The 21,620-nt window shown below is 42.3% G+C and overlaps 2 protein-coding genes across 30 annotated transcripts in view; both read left to right on the top strand.

Moving 5' to 3' along the window:
- Window positions 1-21,620, top strand: part of LOC125286898 (protocadherin beta-15-like) — a 163,124-nt gene that overhangs the window by 76,031 nt on the left and 65,473 nt on the right. For 3 of the 29 annotated variants that reach the window (XM_048232250.1, XM_048232458.1, XM_048232554.1), the window contains exon 1: window positions 18,652-21,581. The exons of 13 other annotated variants lie outside the window; for them this stretch is intronic. In XM_048232250.1, the coding sequence (XP_048088207.1) occupies window positions 19,194-21,581 (2,388 nt within the window). In that variant the 5' untranslated portion in view covers window positions 18,652-19,193. 13 more of the 29 variants (XM_048232233.1, XM_048232374.1, XM_048232576.1 and 10 more) reach the window with 12 other exon arrangements.
- On the top strand, window positions 235-3,393 carry LOC125287170 (protocadherin gamma-A5-like). The gene is made up of 2 exons (XM_048232729.1): window positions 235-2,419; window positions 2,892-3,393. The coding sequence occupies exons 1-2, from the start codon at window positions 365-367 to the stop codon at window positions 2,901-2,903; spliced, it is 2,067 nt and encodes a 688-aa protein (XP_048088686.1). The 5' UTR covers window positions 235-364; the 3' UTR covers window positions 2,904-3,393.

Here is a 21,620-nt window from a genome sequence, read left to right on the forward strand (position 1 = left end):
GTGGAGTAGCAGGACAGTGGTGATGACGTCAGACGAATGGAAATATGTTGTCGGGAGTAACATGCCGAAGAAGGCCTTTGTTATCTTTCTCCTACTTGGTGAGGCTCTCGGACAAATTAGATATTCAATTCCTGAAGAAATGAGAAAAGGGTCCTTGGTTGGTAATATAGCCCAGGATCTAGGACTTGACCCAGTACGCATGAAGACAGGTGGAGCTCGTATTGTAAGTGATGAAAATGGCAATTTCATAGACTTAAATTTGGACAAAGGCACGCTGGTCATAAAAGATAGGATAGACAGAGAGCAGCTATGCGGACAGACATCTCCCTGTAGTTTGAGTTTTGAATTGATATTATTGAATCCGATGCATTTGCACAGTATAGTTGTTGAAATATTGGACGTTAACGACAACGCACCCGTATTTAAAGAGGATGAAATACAGTTGGAAATTCTTGAATCAGCATTGCCAGGTACTAGAATACTGCAAGAAAGTGCCACCGATGCTGATGTGGGAGTTAATGCACTACAGGGCTACACGTTGTTTCCCACAGATAACTTCAATATAAAAACAAAGACGAGTCCGAGTGGAAGCAAATATGTAGAGGTGTATCTGCATGTCCCTCTAGACAGAGAAAAGGAAGACACATTAACTCTTACGCTGACTGCACTCGATGGTGGTAATCCGCAAAAATCGGGCTCGGTGAAAATATCCATAGTAGTGTTAGATACCAATGACAATGTACCTGTTTTCACGCAGCTTATCTACAAAGCGGAAGTAGTTGAAAACGCTGCCCGCGGTAGTATGGTAACGGAAATAAGTGCCACCGATGCAGATCAAGGATCTTATGGTCAAGTAACCTACCATTTCTCGCGTCTATTAGACGAGAAAAGTGAACCATTCGCCATAGATGAACATACAGGTATGATCACTGTCGCGGGAGATATAGATTATGAAAAGAATCGAAATTACGAATTAACAGTCCAGGCTAAGGACCAAGGTGGACACATGGATTCGACCAAAGTGATTATTGATGTTATTGACGTCAATGATAATGCACCAGTGATAGCTCTGACATCATTTTCGAGTCCCATCTCAGAAGACTCCCCCAGTGGCACTACTGTAGCGATTATTAATGTCAAAGATGTGGACTCCGGTAATAATGGTAAAGTTGAGTGCTCCATAAACAAAAATATTCCATTCATTATTCAGTCATCGCTGAAAAACTATTACACAGTACTTACAGATGGAAAGTTAGACCGTGAGAAAAACTCTGAATACAATATTACTTTCACCGCTATAGATAAGGGAGAACCACATCTGTCTGTGAACAAAACAGTCAATATCAAGGTGTCAGACATAAACGACAATGCACCTGTTTTTGAACAGTCATCATACTCTGCCAGCATTAGGGAAAACAATCCCCCTGGAATATCGTTTTACTCTGTTTCAGCGCATGATATGGATTCGAATCAGAATGCGCGTACATCCTACTTCCTGATAGAGTCGGAGTTCAGTGGCAATCCAGTTTCATCGTATATATCTATTAATGCAGACAGTGGTGCACTCCACGCTGTCCGTGCGTTTGATTATGAGCAAACAAAAGTCTTAGAAGTGCACATCAAAGCCCAGGATGGTGGCTCCCCACCTTTAAGCAGTAATGCAACAGTTAGAGTAGTAATATTGGACGAAAATGACAATGCGCCACAGATCCTTTATCCAGTCCAGTCCAGTGGCTCTGTGGTGGCTGAGATTGTGCCTCGTTCAGCAGATGTTGGATATCTGGTCAGTAAAGTGGTGGCTGTTGATGTGGACTCTGGACAGAATGCCTGGCTCTCATATAAACTACACAAACCAACAGATAGGCCGCTGTTTGAAGTGGGGGCTCAGAATGGAGAAATAAGAACCATTCGCCAAGTGACTGATAAAGATGCTGTGAAACAGAAACTCACTGTTGTAGTGGAGGACAACGGACAGCCCTCTCGCTCAGCTACAGTCAATGTGAACGTGGCTTTGGCGGACAGCTTTCCTGAAATACTCTCAGAGTTCACAGATTTTACGCACGACAAGGACTACAATGATAATCTGACTTTTTATTTAGTTTTGGCCTTAGCTGTGGTGTCCATCCTCTTCATTTCTTCTTTAGTTGTTATAATTTCAGTGAAGATCTACAGATGGAGACAATCACGTGTCCTCTTTCAGTCAAATCTACCAGTTATTCCATACTATCCACCTCATTACGCAGACACCACAGGAACAGGAACTCTAAAGCATGTGTACAATTACGAGGTGTGCATGACGACAGACTCCAGGAAGAGTGACATTAAGTATCTCAGACCGGTCAGTCAAAGTTTGCTCAGTGTTGATTGTGATGGAACAGACACATTGACCTCTGCACAAAAGGATGGATACTCTACTTTGGTGAGTCTTCACTCGTTTTTATTTTATTTTAGAGTTTTCCCTCTGATATGCTGTATTTAAGGGAATTTAGTGTTTAGTATTTTAGTTTATTTTAGTTGCCGTGTATTACTATATGTGTGGTGTCCTGAGAAGAGTATACAACCACAAGTATTTTGTCATCATGGCATATGTCAGATGTCATCATGTGTACATGGTGTCATTTCACACGCTTCATGTAGCTGCTGGTGTTATTAGAATTGTGTTTGATGGAGACTATGAATGTTCTCTTGAACATTGTCTTACTCGATCGTTCTGTATCAGTCCTCCCAATGTAGTGACAGTCCAGGCAAAGACCATGTGTAAAAGCCTTACACATTCACTGAACTTAGATACACATACATGTCAAGGATAACATTACTTTCATTAGTAGGCTTTGTGGTTTCCCTGGAATTTAACTGATGAGCTAAGTGTTATGTATGTCCTGTCTAATCAGTTGAGTTTCTGAGACCATCTCAGAGTGTGTTAATGGTAGATCCGAGTTGCATGGACACAATGCAGGGTGCAGCGAGGAAGAAACACGTTTTAGATGATGCAGAATCGCCAGGACGGGTAAGGTATTTGATATTGGTATGCAAGTAACACTGAACACTGAAATGCATAGGCAAGACACAAGAATGCAATTGTTTGCGCCTTGTGCATAATGACATCACATATTTAGCACAGGAAATATTTCATAACATTAACCTATTAGGTTGACGTTCAGCACTAAATTATGGACAGCGACTAACGTCTTGGTTCTGCTTCTGTTAATGACAGTAATGACTTGTTAAAAAAAAATGTTGTGGGTACTTCTTTGTTTTATATTTACTGGTAGTGGTGCACTCTGTTCGATTTATCTTGACATGGACATTTTGGGCTGTTAATTGAGACTAGGCTATTTGTCCTGACAGTGACAAATATGTTTCATCACTATAAACTTGATGTCTAGTTTTGTATTTAAGCCTACTTGTATTTTTTTTTTTTTTTTTTTTACTTCAGCACCTTTAAAACTAGACAGCGCCGACATGTTTTATTTGTCCTAATACTAATACTGATTAAGATTACATCTTAAAATATAGATTTGTTTGTAGATCATCGTTTGATGTCCAGTCGACATTAATTTTGATAGTATTAGTATACAAGTATATTATGGTAGGCTATTTTACTGTATGTCATACAGTGATTCCGACTCTGAGGGCCGCTGTTGATCAACGAAAAACGACTCAATTGAATGTATAGGACCTCCTCCTTACATGCTGTCAGAGGCAAAGAAGGGAGGAGAGTGAGACTGAAGAGAAAAGAGCCAGGAAGATAGCGACACAAACTGACTTTAAAGCCCGTCGTTTATTTATGATTGTTAAAACAGTTGTACACCTTCAGATGTTCTACGCGATGTACATTTTGACCGAGTACTTGATACCTGTATTGTTCTAGTTTAGTGTTAGGAAGAACAACCACAGACAATGAGATCGGCTAAAACAACACAGCGAAGAGCAGAATGGATGATGGTGGCATTTGCGATTGTTTGTGTAAGAACTGTCTATGCACAGATGCGGTACTCCGTTCCGGAGGAGATGAGGAAAGGCTCGCTTATTGGGAATATCGCGAATGATCTCGGATTGGATGCAAAAAGACTGCGGTCAGGAAGAGCTCGTATCGTCAAAGGAGACAGCCTCCAGTACGCTGAGCTGAATTCAGACAAAGGGGTTTTGGTTGTCAGCGAAAGGATAGACCGCGAGGACCTCTGTGGCGATACTACTCCATGCAGTTTCACCTTTGAAATTATCCTCGACAATCCTATGGAATTACATCACGTCACTGTTGAAATATTAGATGTAAACGACCATGCTCCAACTTTTCAGAAAGATAAAATTAATCTTGAGATCAGTGAATCGGCCATGCCAGGAGCGCGCTTTTTGCTGGGCAGCGCAGAGGACCTTGATGTCGGGGTAAACGCACTGCAAAATTACATTCTGACTGAAAACGATAACTTTGTTCTTAAAGAGCATGCACGCCCGGATGGGATCAAATATGCTGAGATGGTGCTACAGATGCCATTAGACAGAGAGTTGCGCCCGCAGCTGTCTTTAACCCTCACAGCTGTGGATGGAGGAGACCCCCCAAGGTCCGGCACTATTAATATTGAAGTGACTGTACTAGACGCTAATGATAATGCACCTGCATTTAACCAGTCTGTGTATACTGCATCAGTAGTCGAAAATGCACAGAGGGGCACTTATATAACCACGGTTAATGCAAGTGATGCAGATAGCGGTGCATATGGATTGATTAATTACAGCTTTGCCAACCTTAAAGGCAATGTTGCTACGATTTTTTCAATCGATGAGGACACAGGTGTGATTTCTGTTATAGGAGGTCTCGACTTCGAAAAGGTCAGGAAATATGAAATTGGAATCGAAGCGAAAGACCAAGGTGGTTTAGGCGACTCCAGCAAAGTGATAGTTGAGGTGATTGATGTAAATGACAATGCTCCCACTATAAATGTCATGTCTTTTTCATCACCTGTGTCAGAAGATTCACCCCTTGGCACATCAATTGCAATACTCAACGTCAAAGATATTGATTCGGCGGAAAATGGAAACGTGGAGTTAAAAGTAGATCAAAGTATTGCTTTTAAACTGAAGTCATCTTTAAGGAATTATTATACATTAGTAACCGACGCGCTTTTAGATCGCGAGCGTGTGTCAGAGTACAGTATCACAGTCACGGCCACAGACGCAGGCTCTCCTCCACTTTCCAGCCAAAAAACATTAACCCTTAAAGTGTCTGACGTTAACGACAACGCTCCCGAGTTTTCCCGGAGTACATACGAAGCTTTTGTTTTAGAAAATAACCCTCCAGGCGCGTCCATTTTTACAGTTAGCGCTCGAGACAATGACTGGAGCCAAAACGCACGGATATCTTATCTTTTAGATGAAAGTGCATGGGGCGGAAACCCCGTAACTTCATATATGTCCATAAATGCTGAGAGTGGAGTTGTACATGCAGTTCGGTCTTTCGACTATGAACAGATGAAAAAAATAAAGGTTTGTGTCAAAGCCCAGGATGGGGGGTCCCCTCCTCTTAGCAGCAACGTGACACTGAACATTATTATCCAGGATCAGAATGATAACGCACCTCAAATACTCTACCCAGTACAAACAGGAAGCTCTGGTGTGGCTGAAATTGTGCCTCGTTCAGCAGATGTTGGCTATCTTGTCAGCAAAGTAGTGGCTGTTGATGGGGACTCTGGGCAGAATGCCTGGCTCTCATATAAGCTGCATAAAGCTGGAGACAGGCCACTGTTTGAAGTGGGCGCACAGAATGGAGAGATCCGAACTGTGCGCCAGGTGACTGATAAAGATGCTGTGAAACAGAAACTCACTGTTGTAGTGGAGGACAACGGACAGCCCTCTCGCTCTGCTACAGTCAATGTGAACGTGGCAGTAGCGGACAGCTTTCCAGAAGTGCTTTCAGAATTCACAGACTTTACGCATGACAAGGATTACAATGATAACCTGACATTCTTTTTAGTTCTGGCATTGGCTGTGGTTTCCTTCCTCTTCATTTCATGCGTAGTCGTGATCATTTCAGTAAAAATCTACAGGTGGAGACAATCTCGCCTCTATCATTCCAATCTACCGGTAATCCCGTACTATCCTCCACACTACGCAGACGCAAGTAGAACAGGAACTTTACAGCACGTCTACAATTATGAGGTGTGCATGACGAATGACTCTCGGAACAGTGACCTGAAATGTATACGGCCTGTTAGTCAGAGCCTGGTTAGCATCGACGCAAGTGGCAGAGACACGTTGAGGCTAGCACAGAAAGCAGGGTTCCTAACTGATTCACCTGAAGAGGTAAGCGATGCCATGTGCTTGATTTCAGATATACTTAATTCTCTTTATTTGTCTTAAGCCTGTTTGCATGTGTTTGTGTAGGCCTGTGAGTATCTCTCTCTCTCTCTCTCTCTCTCTCTCGCTCTCTCTGTATTTTGTATAGTTGTGTATATATTTTTTTCAGCACCCTGGAAAGTGGACAGCGCCGACATACTTGCTTAGTTTTAATACTTGTAATTATTATACAATGAGCCATAGAATCTACATTTCTAGATCATCGTTTAATGTCATTTAATGATTTAATTTCGATTGTATTAGTGACATAAACAAATATTATCGTAGAGTATTATACTGTTTGTCATACAGTGATTCGGACTCTGAGGGCCGCTGTTGGTCAACGAAAAGCTATTCAGTTTTATGAGTAGGACCTCCCCATGTTGTCAGAGGCAAAGGAGGGAGGTAAAGAGAAGAGAAAAGAGCCTGGGAGCTAGCAGCACAAACTGACTTTATATCCCGCGGTTTTGTATGATTAACACAGTTGTATGCTTTCAGATTATACGCGATGTACATTTTGACCGAGTACTTGATACCTGTATTGTTCTAGTTTAGTGTTAAGAAAAACAACCACAGACAATGAGATCGGCTAAAGCAACACAGCGGAGCGCAGAATGGATGATGGTGGCCTTTGCGATTGTTTTTGTCAGAACTGTCTATGCACAAATGCGGTACTCCATTCCGGAGGAGATGAGGAAAGGCTCGCTTATTGGGAATATTGCGAATGATCTCGGCTTGGATGCAAGAAGGCTACTGTCAGGAAGAGCTCGCATTGTAACCGGAGACAGTATTCAATATGCTGATATGAATTCAGACAAAGGGATTTTGGTTGTCAGCGAGAGGATAGACCGCGAGGAGCTCTGTGGCGATACGACTCCATGCAGTTTCACCTTTGAAATAATTTTAGAAAACCCTGTGGAACTACATCACGTTACAGTAGAGATTTTGGATGTAAACGATCACTCCCCGACGTTTCAGGGAGATAGAATTAATCTAGAGATCAGCGAATCGGCCACACCAGGAGCGCGCTTTTTGCTGGGCAGCGCAGAGGACCCTGATGTCGGGGTAAACGCACTGCAAAATTACATTCTGACTGAAAACGATAACTTTGTTCTTAAACAGCATGCACGCCCGGATGGGATCAAATATGCAGAGATGGTGCTACAGAAACCATTAGACAGAGAGCTGCGCCCACAGCTGTCTTTAACCCTCACAGCTGTGGATGGAGGAGACCCCCCGAAGTCCGGAACTGTTAGTATTAAAGTGACTGTACTAGATGTGAATGATAATGCACCGGTATTTAACCAGTCCGTATATACGGCATCGGTAGTCGAAAACGCTCAGAGAGGCACATATATAACTACTGTTAATGCAAGTGATGCAGACAGCGGTACAAATGGAGTGATTAATTACAGCTTTGCGAATCTTAAAGGCAACATCGCAGCAATCTTCTCATTAGATGAGAATACTGGTGCGATTTCTGTCATAGGAGATATCGACTACGAAAAAGTAAAAAAATATGAAATCGGTATAGAAGCGAAAGACCAAGGTGGTTTAGGAGACTCCAGCAAAGTGATAGTAGAAGTCATCGATGTGAATGACAATGCACCTGTCATAAGTATTATGTCATTTTCATCCCCTGTGTCAGAGGACGCAACCGTCGGTACAACTATAGCAATACTCAACGTGAAAGATATTGATTCGGGAGAAAATGGAAACGTGAACTTAAATGTTGGTCAAAGCATTACTTTTAAATTGAAATCGTCTTTAAGGAATTATTATACATTAGTTACTGATGCGCTTTTAGATCGCGAGCGTGTGTCAGAGTACAATATCACAGTCACGGCCACAGACTCAGGCTCTCCTTCACTTTCCAGCCAAAAAACATTAACCCTTAAAGTGTCTGACGTTAACGACAACGCTCCCGAATTTTCCCAGAGTACATACGAAGCGTATGTTTTTGAAAATAACCCTCCAGGCGTGTCCATCTTCACAGTTAGCGCTCGAGACAATGACTGGAGCCAAAACGCACGGATATCTTATCTTTTAGATGAAAGTGCATGGGACGGAAACCCCGTATCTTCATATATCTCCATTAATGCTGAGAGTGGAGTTGTACATGCAATTCGGTCTTTCGACTATGAACAGATGAAAAAAATAAAAATTTGTGTCAAAGCCCAGGATGGGGGGTCCCCTCCTCTTAGCAGCAACGTGACACTGAACATTATTATCCAGGATCAGAATGATAACGCACCTCAAATACTCTACCCAGTACAAACAGGAAGCTCTGGTGTGGCTGAAATTGTGCCTCGTTCAGCAGATGTTGGCTATCTTGTCAGCAAAGTAGTGGCTGTTGATGGGGACTCTGGGCAGAATGCCTGGCTCTCATATAAGCTGCATAAAGCTGGAGACAGGCCACTGTTTGAAGTTGGCGCACAGAATGGAGAGATCAGAACTGTGCGCCAGGTGACTGATAAAGATGCTGTGAAACAGAAACTCACTGTTGTAGTGGAGGACAACGGACAGCCCTCTCGCTCAGCTACAGTCAATGTGAACGTGGCAGTGGCGGACAGCTTTCCTGAAGTGCTTTCAGAATTTACAGACTTTACTCGTGACAAGGATTACAATGATAACCTGACATTCTATTTAGTTCTGGCATTGGCCGTGGTATCCTTCCTCTTCATTTCATGTGTAGTTATCATCATTTCCGTAAAAATCTACAGGTGGAGACAATCTCGCCTCTATCATTCAAATCTACCAGTCATCCCATACTATCCGCCACAGTATGGAGACACTGGCACTGGAACTCTGCGACACGTATACAATTACGAAGTGTGTATGACGGCAGACTCCAGGAAGAGTGATTCAACTTTTGTCAGACCCAGCAGTCAGAATGTGTTAATCATGGATCCAGTCTCTGCAGAAACAATGCAACGAATGCAAAGAAAAGAGATGCTGATGGAATGTGACTCTCCTGAGGTAGGTTAGCTCATTTAATTTAGTTTGCTTAGTTATAATATGGCCTCCTTTATGTTAGCCTCAGTATTTGGCAAAATTACCTTCTAGAACGCAGTAGGCTCCGTGATTAGTCGAAATTCCTTTGGCTGTGGCCGTTGCGTAACAATTTCAGCACCACTGCATATGGACAGCGGCGCTTCCAAACGACAGGCTGCTGTTCCTCCTGTTTGATTATGTTTTGTTTGTTTTGTTTTATTTCTAGTAGTTGCAGTGACACATTGGAGCATCAATCATTTTAAATTCAGTACTAATGAGACCGTCATTACCACAATCCCAAAATAATTATTATTACTGTAAGAGTAAATGCACACAGACGCTTTTCTTTCAGCGGTCTGTAAGAGCCGCTGTTGGATAAGAGAATGAGGCTTGCTCAAAGTAGAGTACCTCCCATTTTACCAGGACACACTAGTATATCGATGTCAGTATTAAAAGAAAACCTATGCAGGAGTAAAGCGGCTATATTTTTTTTTGCAAGATCAGTGACCTACACGGTTTTTCCTTACAGTTTAATTGTGAAGATATGCTATATTAACTCCGTTCGTGAAGGTTACTCTGGTCTTTCATCTGGGTTGGATGTGCAAAATGGCTTCCAGGAATATGTGGTGGTGTCTTCACGACAGAAGCTTTCGTGTTTTCTGTCTTCTTGTAATTTTGTGTGTTTGCAACGTGACTGGACAAGTGCGATATTCCGTGCCAGAGGAGACTAGCAAAGGTTTTGTCATCGGTAACATCGCAGAGGATTTAGGTATCGACTTAAAACGACTAAGGGGCGGCCGAGCTCGTATTGTAGCCGGGGACAACAGTCCGTATGTTGAGCTGAACACAGACAAAGGGACGCTGGCGGTGAGTGAGAGGATAGACCGGGAGCTCCTCTGTAAACAGATTTCTCCCTGCAGTTTCACCCTAGAGATGATATTAGAGAATCCAATTGAGTTATATGAAGTAACTATAGAAATACTCGATATCAATGACCATTCACCATCATTTACCAAACAGGAAATTAATATTGAAATATCTGAAAATGCTATCCAAGGGGCCCGCTTCATTTTAGACAGTGCCTATGACCCTGATGTCGGAGTAAATACCATACAGTCCTATACATTAAAACCAACGGATAATTTTGTTCTGAAACATGATGTACACTCGGGCGACAATACAAACATTGAAATGATGTTGCAAATCCCTCTAGATCGGGAGAAAAAAGAAAATTTCTCCTTAATTTTAACTGCAATAGACGGTGGCAATCCACCGAAGTCTGGAGTTATGAAAATAAACATAGTAGTATTAGATATTAATGATAATGCTCCAGTTTTTGCTAAGAAACGTTACAAAGCTTCAGTTCCAGAAAATGCACCTAAAGGAACCTTTATTGTAAAAGTAAGCGCCTCGGATGCAGATAAGGGGGTTCATGGTGACGTGATGTACGCTTTGCGACATGGAGCTGAAAGTACGAGTGGCCTGTTCAAGATTGGTGAGAGATCAGGCGATATAGTATTAAGTGGAGATGTAGACTATGAAACGTCTAGAAAATATGAGTTGAAAATTGAAGCCAAAGATCATGGTGGCCTTACGGATTCGTGTGTTGTCGTAATTGAAGTAAGTGACGTGAACGACAACTTCCCTGTCATATCGTTGACATCATTCAGTAATTCAGTACCCGAAGATGCACCTGTCGGCACAACAGTGGGTGTCATTAATGTTAAGGACTTAGATTCTGGTGTAAATGGTCAGGTGAGCTGTTCTATCGACAAAAACATCCCATTTGTCATCAAATCCTCATTAAGGAACTATTATACTTTATTGACAGATGAGAGTTTAGATAGAGAAATTAACCCCGAATTCAACGTTACAATTACAGCAACAGATGACGGATCACCGCCTCTTTCCACAACGAAAACGATTCACTTACGAGTCAATGATGTAAATGACAACACACCTATGTTTGAAGAGGCCACATATACAGCAGCTGTATTTGAAAATAACTCCCCCGGGGTGTCTTTATATTCTGTAAGTGCCACTGATGCCGACTGCTGTCAGAATTCACATGTCTCCTACATACTGGAGGAGACTCAGATTAACGGAGCTCTGGCGTCATCTCTAGTCTCCATCAATGCTGAGACAGGAGTCATTTACGCAGTGCGCTCTTTTGATTATGAGCAGCTTCGGACATTTAAAATCAGTGTGAGAGGTCAGGATGGTGGCTCGCCCCCTCTAAGTGGTAATGCCACCGTCCAAATTATGATACAAGATCAGAATGATAACGCACCTCAGGTCCTTTACCCAGTACAAACTGGTGGCTCTGCAGTGGCTGAAATTGTGCCTCGCTCAGCAGATATTGGCTATCTCGTCACTAAAATCGTGGCTGTTGATGTGGACTCTGGACAGAATGCCTGGCTCTCATATAAACTACAGAAACCTGCAGACAGGCCGCTGTTTGAAGTGGGCGCACAGAATGGAGAGATCAGAACTGTGCGTCAGGTGACTGATAAAGATGCTGTGAAACAGAAACTCACTGTTGTAGTGGAGGACAACGGACAGCCCTCTCGCTCAGCAATAGTGAACGTGAACGTGGCGGTGACGGACAGCTTTCCTGAAGTATTATCGGAGTTCACAGTATTCACACAAAACCATGATTACAATGACAACCTAACATTTTACTTAGTTTTGGCCTTGGCTGTAGTATCTTTTCTCTTCATTTCGTGTTTAGTTGCCATCATTTCAGTAAAAATCTACCGATGGAGGCAATCCCGCATGTTTTATCAGTCAAGTCTGCCCGTCATTCCATACTACCCGCCACAGTATGGAGACACTGCAGGCACTGGAACTTTACAGCGCGTCTACAATTATGAGGTGTGCATGACGACAGATTCTAGAAAGAGTGACCTAAAGTGCATGAGACCTGGCAGCCAAAGCATCATTAGCCTTGACACTGGAAGGACACTGACTCTGCCACTCCCACCAAGGGACAAAGCAATCTTTGACACAGATGATAACCAGGTGAGGTCTTTAAGGAATACTTAAGTGATATTGTTGTCTGATAGTCTCGTTGTTATTATGTGTTTTGAATTGTACTGATTTTTGTCTCTCAGTTAAACATTTAGTTTAATGTTTCAAATGTTTAACTATGTTTGATCTAGATAATGATAAGTGAGGTTAATCAAGTGGCCTGTATTATATCTGTCAGAAACAAAGTTTTTTGGTGGAGATGAATGCATTTGTTAAGTTGTTGAAGATGATTTGATCACCTTCATATTCTGAAATTCAATATTCTCATAACGTGATGTTTGACGTCAACGTTTCATCACCTGTGGACGGGAGGGCTCATCAATGCAAACACAATATTTTCTGCTGCCATTGTCTAGTCCAGGCTGTTCGTCTATATTCCGACTACATTGCAGCATTTATAGCATACAGTCTCCCATTAATCATTTGCTGTAGGCCTATGCTATAGCTGTCAATCTTAAGCATTGTGAAAATATCGCCTGATTAATACTGATTTTCTTGTGATGCTGTTCAAGCACATTTAGAAGCTACTTCAGATTAATTCTACATTCAAACAACAAAAAGTGAACTGTTGTGATTCTTTTATTTGGTCTGTAAGGGCCGCTGTTGGCTCGTTGAATTCAATTTCCGGTTGGAAAATAAAACGCCTCCTCTGAGATGATGTCTGCAGACAATCGCTCACGCACACATCTCCGTATTTTTTAAGTAGGTTTCTCCTCCTGTATGTGATGATCCGAGAGGAAGGAAAGTATTTGTGCTGCCCTCCATATTAGATTATTGACTGCTACTGTGGAAATTGATTTGCTATCATGCTTAGTATGTGCGCTTGGGTTCCATTTAATCTGCTCCATGCAGGGGTGTACAGAATGGACATCAAGGGTGTGCGCGGCGGTGATAACTGGAAGCAAATTTTGTTGTTGCTACTGTTGTACATCTCAGTTGTTACTGGACAAGTGCGATATTCTATTCCAGAGGAGATGAGCAAGGGTTCTGTTGTTGGACATATTGCGGAGGATTTGGGCATCGACTTGAAACGGCTTCGCAGCGGCCGTGCCCGGATAGTAGCAGGGGACAACAGCCCTTATGTTGAACTGAACACAGACAAAGGGACGCTGGTGGTGAGTGAGAGGATAGACCGGGAGCTCCTCTGTAAACAGATTTCTCCCTGCAGTTTCAACTTCGAAATGATATTAGAGAATCCGATTCAATTGTATGAAGTGACTATAGAAATTTTGGATGTCAACGATCATTCACCGACATTCCCAAGAGATGAAATTGCTATTGAGATAAGTGAAGGCGCTCTCCCGGGAGCACGGTTTTTATTAGATAGGGCATTCGACCCCGATGTCGGAGTAAATGCTATACAGGGCTATACCCTAAAACCTGGGGGAAATTTCATTTTAAAACACGAAAACAGACCAGATAGAAATAACTTCATTGAAATGATTCTTCAGTCTCCAGTCGATCGCGAGAGTAAGGAGGAACTATCACTTATTTTAACAGCGAGTGATGGTGGCAAACCGCCGAAAACGGGACAGATGAGGATAAAAATTAAAGTCTTGGATATAAACGATAACGCTCCACACTTCTCAAAAGAGACATATAGAGCCTCCATCCCCGAAAATGCACTAGTGGGCAAACTAGTCACAACCGTAAGTGCGTCAGATGCAGATAAAGGTGTCAACGGAGAGGTCTTATACTCACTAAGGCAAGTGGGCGACAGTCAAATTGGCCTGTTTATGATTGATGAAAACTCAGGGGAAATCACAGTTTCAGGAGATATAGATTTTGAGAAAACTAAAAAGTTTGAGTTGAATGTGGAGGTCAAAGATCACGGTGGCCTTACTGATTCCTGTGTTGTCATAATTGATGTCATAGACGTGAACGATAATACTCCTGTTATATCTCTGACGTCATTCACTAATCCAGTCCCTGAAAATGCCCCTGTTGGAACAACAGTGGCAGTAATTAGCGTAAAAGACGCAGATTCAGGAGTGAATGGTCAGGTCAGTTGCACTATCAGTAAACATATTCCATTTGTCATAAAATTGTCTCTGAGGAATTACTACACGTTATTGACAGATGAGAGTTTAGATAGAGAAATCAAGCCTGAATACAATATTACAATTACGGCAACAGACGAGGGATCGCCACCTCTGTCTACTACAAAGACAATTAATCTAAAGATTTCTGACGTCAATGACAACAGGCCTATTTTTGATCGTGTTTTGTATGCTGCTAGTGTAGACGAAAATATCTCTCCAGGCGTGTCTATATTTACAGTAAGGGCCGAAGATGCAGACTGTTGTCAAAACTCGCGTGTGACATATTTGCTGGAGGAGACGCAGATAAACGGAGCTCCGGCGTCATCATTAGTTTCCATCAATGCTGAGACGGGAGTCATTTACGCAGCGCGCTCCTTTGATTATGAGCAGCTTCGGGGATTTAAAATCAGTGTGAGAGCTCAGGATGGTGGCTCACCGCCATTAAACGGAAACACCACTGTCCAGATTATAATACAGGACCAGAATGACAATGCGCCCCAAGTGCTCTACCCAGTACAGACAGGTGGCTCTGTGGTGGCTGAAATGGTGCCTAGATCAGCAGATATAGGCTATCTCGTAACCAAAGTCGTGGCTGTCGATATGGATTCTGGACAAAATGCCTGGCTCTCATATAAACTGCAGAAAGCTGCAGACAGGCCGCTGTTTGAAGTTGGGGTACACAATGGAGAGATCAGAACTGTGCGTCAGGTGACTGATAAAGATGCTGTGAAACAGAAACTCACTGTTGTAGTGGAGGACAACGGACAACCCTATCGCTCAGCAATAGTGAATGTGAACATTGCGGTGGCGGACAGCTTTCCTGAAATACTCTCAGAATTCACCGACTTTACGCACGACAAGGATTACAATGATAACTTGACTTTTTACTTAGTCTTGGCACTGGCTGTTGTATCCTTCCTCTTCATTGCATGTCTAGTCGCCATAATCTCAGTCAAGATCTACAGGTGGAGACAATCTCGCTTTTTATATCAGTCTAAACTTCCAGTTATCCCGTACTATCCACCTAATTACGCAGACGCTGGAGGAACAGGCACTCTAAAACAAGTCTACAACTATGAGGTGTGCATGACGACAGATTCCAGGAAGAGTGACGCAACGTTCGCCAGACCTTGTAGTCAGAACGTTTTAATAATGGACCCAGTTTCAACTCAGACAATGCAACGAATGCGGAATAAAGACATGTTAATGGATGATTTCGATTCACCAGATCAGGTGAGCAGTAAACTCTTTACCTGTATGTGGTTTAGCTTGTGTAAACCCTGTATTTTTGTTATGTTCTGATCCCACCTGGATTATATTTTTACTGTGACGTATTTTTTTATCTTTTTCACCGGTCTAAAGAGCATCGGTGGTCCTTTGTATGGTGCTTGCGTAAAATGTAGTCGCCATATTTATGCAGATTATTAAACGCGTTTGCCTTAACATTTAATTTGCCAACCCAGTGTACAGTAATGTTCCCTAATTGTCCTAATGATTGAAGATATGCAATTACTTTGTAATAAGAATGCAGTAGGGCATTTGCAAATCATCACAAGTATTGTCTTTCAAGCATTCGTCTCTGAGTGCCGCTGTTGGCTAAGGGTGGGAAACACTGCTTTCAAATAATATTATATGCACCTCCCATAGCCTACTGGTCTGATGCTATCGCCATAGTGTCAGAAATCGTGTCTTAGCAGGGCGAAGATGGTGACTGGTGGAAATCATTTGTGTAAAAAGTAACTTAAACACATTTATGTGAAGGATTACAGTTGGATTTCAGATCAGTTCATGGAACACGTGTGGGATTGTGTATGCATTTTCTCTTTCTGATGTTCGGATTCCAGCTGCGTCAAAATGTTTGCCTGCAACGGTGCTTCGGTCTTTCTTACGCTGGCTTTTGCTGTTAACTTAATCAATGGACAAGTACGGTATTCTGTTCCAGAAGAGATGTCCACTGGTTCTGTTGTAGGTAACGTGGCAGAAGACCTGGGAATAGATTTGAAGCGTCTTCGAAGAGGCCGAGCTCGTATTGTAGCCGGGGACAACAGTCCGTATGTTGAGCTGAACACAGACAAAGGGACGCTGGCGGTGAGTGAGAGGATAGACCGGGAGCTCCTCTGTAAACAGACGACTCCCTGTAGCTTCAGTTTTGAGATAATTTTGGAAAATCCCATACAACTTTATGAAGTGACTATAGAAATTATGGATGTAAATGATCACACCCCTTTGTTCCCTAAAGATGAAATTAGTATTGACATAAGAGAAAATGCGGTACCTGGAGCGCGTTTCTTACTGGATAGCGCTTTTGATCCCGATGTTGGAATCAATGCGATTCAAAGCTACAGTCTGAAACCAACAGATAACTTCATATTGAAACACGAAACCCGTCCTGATGGTAATAAATACATAGAAATGATGCTACAAAGGCCTGTAGACAGGGAAGATAAAGAAGAGATATCTCTCGTTTTAACTGCTAGCGATGGTGGCAATCCTCCGAAATCGGGCGTAATGAGAATCAATGTTGTAGTTCAAGACGTTAATGACAATGCCCCAGTTTTCACTAAGAAACTATACCGTGCATCCATTGCAGAAAACGCATCTAAAGGAAGTTCAGTGACTTCGGTAAGTGCATCCGATTCAGATAAAGGAATAAATTCAGAGGTAGTGTATGGATTTAGGCGTGCCTCAGACAGCGAGAGCTTACCTTTTAAAATAGATGCAAAGTCAGGAGAAATATTCCTAACGGGTAATATTGACTTCGAAAGCACGGAGAAGTATGAAATGTATATAGAAGCGACGGATCACGGTGGATTTACTGATTCTTGTGTGGTGATCATTGACATAATTGATGTGAATGACAACTATCCAGTCTTATCACTGACGTCATTTACCAACCCCCTTTCCGAAGATTCTCCTTTGGGTACAACAGTAGCAGTCATTAATGTTAAAGATTTTGATTATGGGCCGAATGGCCAGGTAAGCTGTACTATAAGTAAAGATATACCCTTTACAATTAAATAATCTATTAAAAACTATTATACATTATTAACAGATGGTCACTTAGATAGAGAAACGTTATCACAATACAACATCACAATTTATGCGACTGATGAAGGATCGCCACCTCTTGCCAGTAGCAAGACACTCAATTTGCGTATATCGGATATCAATGATAATCAACCGGTATTTGATAAAGCCTTATATTCAGCTAATGTAGCAGAGAATAATTCTCCTGGAGTATCTGTTTTTACAATCAGGGCTGAAGATGCAGACTGCTGCCAAAACTCGCGCGTGAAATATTTGTTGGAGGAGACACAGATAAACGGGGCTCCTGCGTCATCATTAGTTTCCATCAATGCTGAGACAGGAGTCATTTACGCAGCGCACTCTTTTGATTACGAACAGCTTCGAGGATTTGAAATCAGTGTGAGAGCTCAAGATAGCGGATCACCGCCTCTATCTGGCAATGCCACTGTCCAGATTCTGATACAAGACCAAAACGACAACGCGCCTCAGATTTTGTACCCAGTACAAACAGGTGTCTCTGCTTTAGCGGAAATTGTACCACGATCGGCAGATATTGGATATCTCGTCACTAAAGTAGTAGCTGTTGATGGGGATTCTGGACAGAATGCCTGGCTCTCATATAAACTACACAAACCTGCAGACAGACCGCTGTTTGAAGTTGGCGCACAGAATGGAGAGATCAGAACTGTGCGTCAGGTGACTGATAAAGATGCTGTGAAACAGAAACTCACTGTTGTAGTGGAGGACAACGGACAGCCCTCTCGCTCAGCTACAGTCAATGTGAACGTGGCAGTGGCGGACAGCTTTCCTGAAGTCCTGTTGGAATTCACAGACTTTACGCACAACAAAGATTACACCGATGACTTGACTTTTTATTTAATCTTAGCTTTGGCTGTAGTATCCTTTCTCTTCATTTCGTGTTTAGTTGCCATCATTTCAGTAAAAATCTACCGATGGAGGCAATCCCGCATGTTTTATCAGTCAAGTCTGCCCGTCATTCCGTACTACCCGCCACAGTATGGAGACACTGCAGGCACTGGAACTTTACAGCGCGTGTACAATTATGAGGTGTGCATGACGACAGATTCTAGAAAGAGTGACCTAAAGTGCATGAGACCTGGCAGCCAAAGCATCATTAGCCTTGACACTGGAGGGACACTGACTCTGCCACTCCCACTAAGAGACAAAGCAATTTTTGACACAGATGATAATCAGGTGAGATGTTTTAGAAATGTATGTAAAGTAATTGAGATTGTGTTCTGTGATTTGTTTCCTTGATTCAAGTTAGACTTCAGTCTGTACTTCACATAGGACAATTCAATTTATATTGTAAGCCTACCTAAAATGCAAGAGAGAGAATGATATAAAGGAATAATGTTATTTTCACTTCTGTGGATGCATGCCTGCGTTGGTTGTTATTTTTAATATATCTGTGTACCTGGTCTTGGGAAATTATATTTTCAAAGCAGCCTGCATATGTTGCAGTTCTGTGTTTAAACTCATAGGGTCGCTGTTGGTCATAGAGTTTTTGAGTTATCCTTATTCTTATCTCAGTGAATAGAAAAAGGGGATGTACCCATAATGCACACTCGCACTTCGCATGTCGGTACGACTGCGACTACAGTGGTACCGATTCCTTTTATTCGCGTGTTTGTTTCATATCTGCCACAAAATACGCCTGTAAGATTTGTAGAAACCTATCCGGAATATATCTTTCCCCGCATTAGGCCTATGCTATACGAGGTAGGGCGGTAAAGAGCGGGGAGAATGTCGTGCAAAACAATGGTGTGGTATGTACTCTTGATCTCTTTCTTCTTACGCAGTCTACATGGACAAGTCACTTACTCTGTTCCTGAGGAAATGTCAAAAGGCTCTTTTGTTGGAAGTATAACTCAAGATCTGGGATTGGAACTTAAAAGGCTATTGTCAGGAAAGGCGCGTATATACACCGGGGATGGAACAGAATATATCGGCCTGGATAAGGAGAAAGGGGCGCTTTTCATCAAAGAAAAAATGGATCGAGAGGCGCTTTGCGGAAGGACAACTCCTTGTGCTTTACATCTGCAAATAATCCTTGAAAATCCTATGGAATTATATAGAATAACAGTGGAAATTACAGACATAAATGACAATGCACCTATCTTTCAGAAAAAAGAAATAAAATTCGAAATAAGTGAATCAGCTACGACTGGAGCTGTATTTATGTTAGAGAAAGCCGTGGATCGCGACGTCGGAATCAATGGCTTACTGAGCTATTCGCTAAAGCCAACTGATAACTTCGCCTTAAAATTGAACAGCCAGGCAGATGGGAGTAAAATCGTTGAGATGATTCTCCAGAAACCTCTTGACAGAGAGAAACATGGTCGGTTGTCTTTGTTATTAACAGCTAAGGATGGCGGCGAGCCACAGATGTCAGGTACTGTGCAGATTCACATAACGGTTCTTGACAGCAATGACAATGCACCCGTCTTCACCCAAAAATTATATAAAACATCCTTAACTGAAAATGCTCTAAGAGGTTCGAAGCTAGTCACTGTGACTGCAACAGATGCAGATGACGGCTCAAATAGTATTGTTAGGTATTACATGTCAAATACAATGGAGGGTTTAACTGATTTATTCAGCATAGATCCACACAGCGGAGATGTCACCGTTGATGGCGTGGTTGATTATGAAATTGCCAGCCGATATGAGTTGCATATACAAGCAAAAGACCAGGGAGGCCTATCTGATTCTTGTAAAGTAATTATTGACATAATAGACGTTAATGATAACAGACCAAGTATTAGTATCATTTCTGTGTCCAGTTCGATTTCTGAAGAATCAAAGTCTGGTACAGTAATTTCCATGATGAATGTAAACGACCCTGACTCGGGCAAGAATGGGCAAGTGAAATGTAATATTGAAGACAGCATCCCTTTCACAATGACATCTCCATCACACAACTTTTTCAGTCTCCTTACCTATAGTGAACTGGACAGAGAGAAAAAAACGGAGTACAACATAAGTATTATTTGTTCAGATGAAGGAGCCCCTCAATTATCCAGCAACGTAACTCTCCGCTTACAGATTTCAGATGTAAATGATAACGCACCTTTGTTTGAAAAAGATCATTATGAGGCATTTGTGGCTGAAAATAACTCACCTGGTTTAGCTGTATTTACGATAAAGGCCAAAGATGCAGACTGGAATCAGAATGCGCGTGTAAATTACATACTCGAGGAGAGCTCCATTAGTGGCGTACCGGTCTCCTCATACGTGTCTGTGCATGCCGACAGCGGCGTCATCCATGCCATACGGTCTTTTGATTATGAACAAATGAAGAATCTACAGTTTACGATAAAGGCGCAAGACGGGGGGTCGCCACCTCTAAGCAGTAACGTGACTGTGCAGATTATCATACAAGATCAGAATGACAACGCGCCACAGGTTCTCTACCCAGTGCAGACAAGCAGCTCAGTCGTAGCTGAAATTGTTCCTCGTTCAGCAGATATTGGCTATCTGGTCACTAAAGTAGTGGCCGTTGATGTGGACTCTGGACAGAATGCCTGGCTCTCATATAAACTACAGAAACCTGCAGACAGGCCGCTGTTTGAAGTGGGCGCACAGAATGGAGAGATCAGAACTGTGCGTCAGGTGACTGATAAAGATGCTGTGAAACAGAAACTCACTGTTGTAGTGGAGGACAACGGACAGCCCTCTCGCTCAGCTACAGTCAATGTGAACGTGGCGGTGGCGGACAGCTTTCCTGAACTACTCTCAGAATTCACAGACTTTACACGCGAAAAGAGTCATAATGAAGATTTTACCTTTTACTTAGTTTTGGCTCTAGCCGTGGTGTCCTTTCTGTTCATTGCGTGTTTAGTTGCCATAATCTCAGTAAAGATCTACAGGTGGAGACAAGCTCACCTCTATCAGTCAAATCTTCCTGTCATTCCTTATTATCCGCCTCATTATGCAGACGCTGGAGGAACAGGCACTTTAAAGCACATGTACAATGAGGTGTGCATGACGACAGACTCCAGGAAAAGTGATGGAACGTTTCTAAGACCCACTAGTCAGAACGTGTTAATAATGGACCCATATGTCACTGAAACCATGAAGCGAATACAGAAAGAACAACTTTTCTTAGATGATTTAAATTCTCCAGATCAGGTGAGGCCCTTGGTTTCCTTGAACTTTTTATACATTTGG

The sequence above is a fragment of the Alosa alosa genome, chromosome 2 (genome assembly GCF_017589495.1).
Source record: "Alosa alosa isolate M-15738 ecotype Scorff River chromosome 2, AALO_Geno_1.1, whole genome shotgun sequence".
Lineage (NCBI taxonomy): Eukaryota > Metazoa > Chordata > Actinopteri > Clupeiformes > Clupeidae > Alosa > Alosa alosa.

Bases quoted from the DNA above. Each gene is read 5' to 3' on its own strand.
- LOC125287170 (XM_048232729.1), top strand. From the start codon at position 365: ATGCATTTGCACAGTATAGTTGTTGAAATATTGGACGTTAACGACAAC.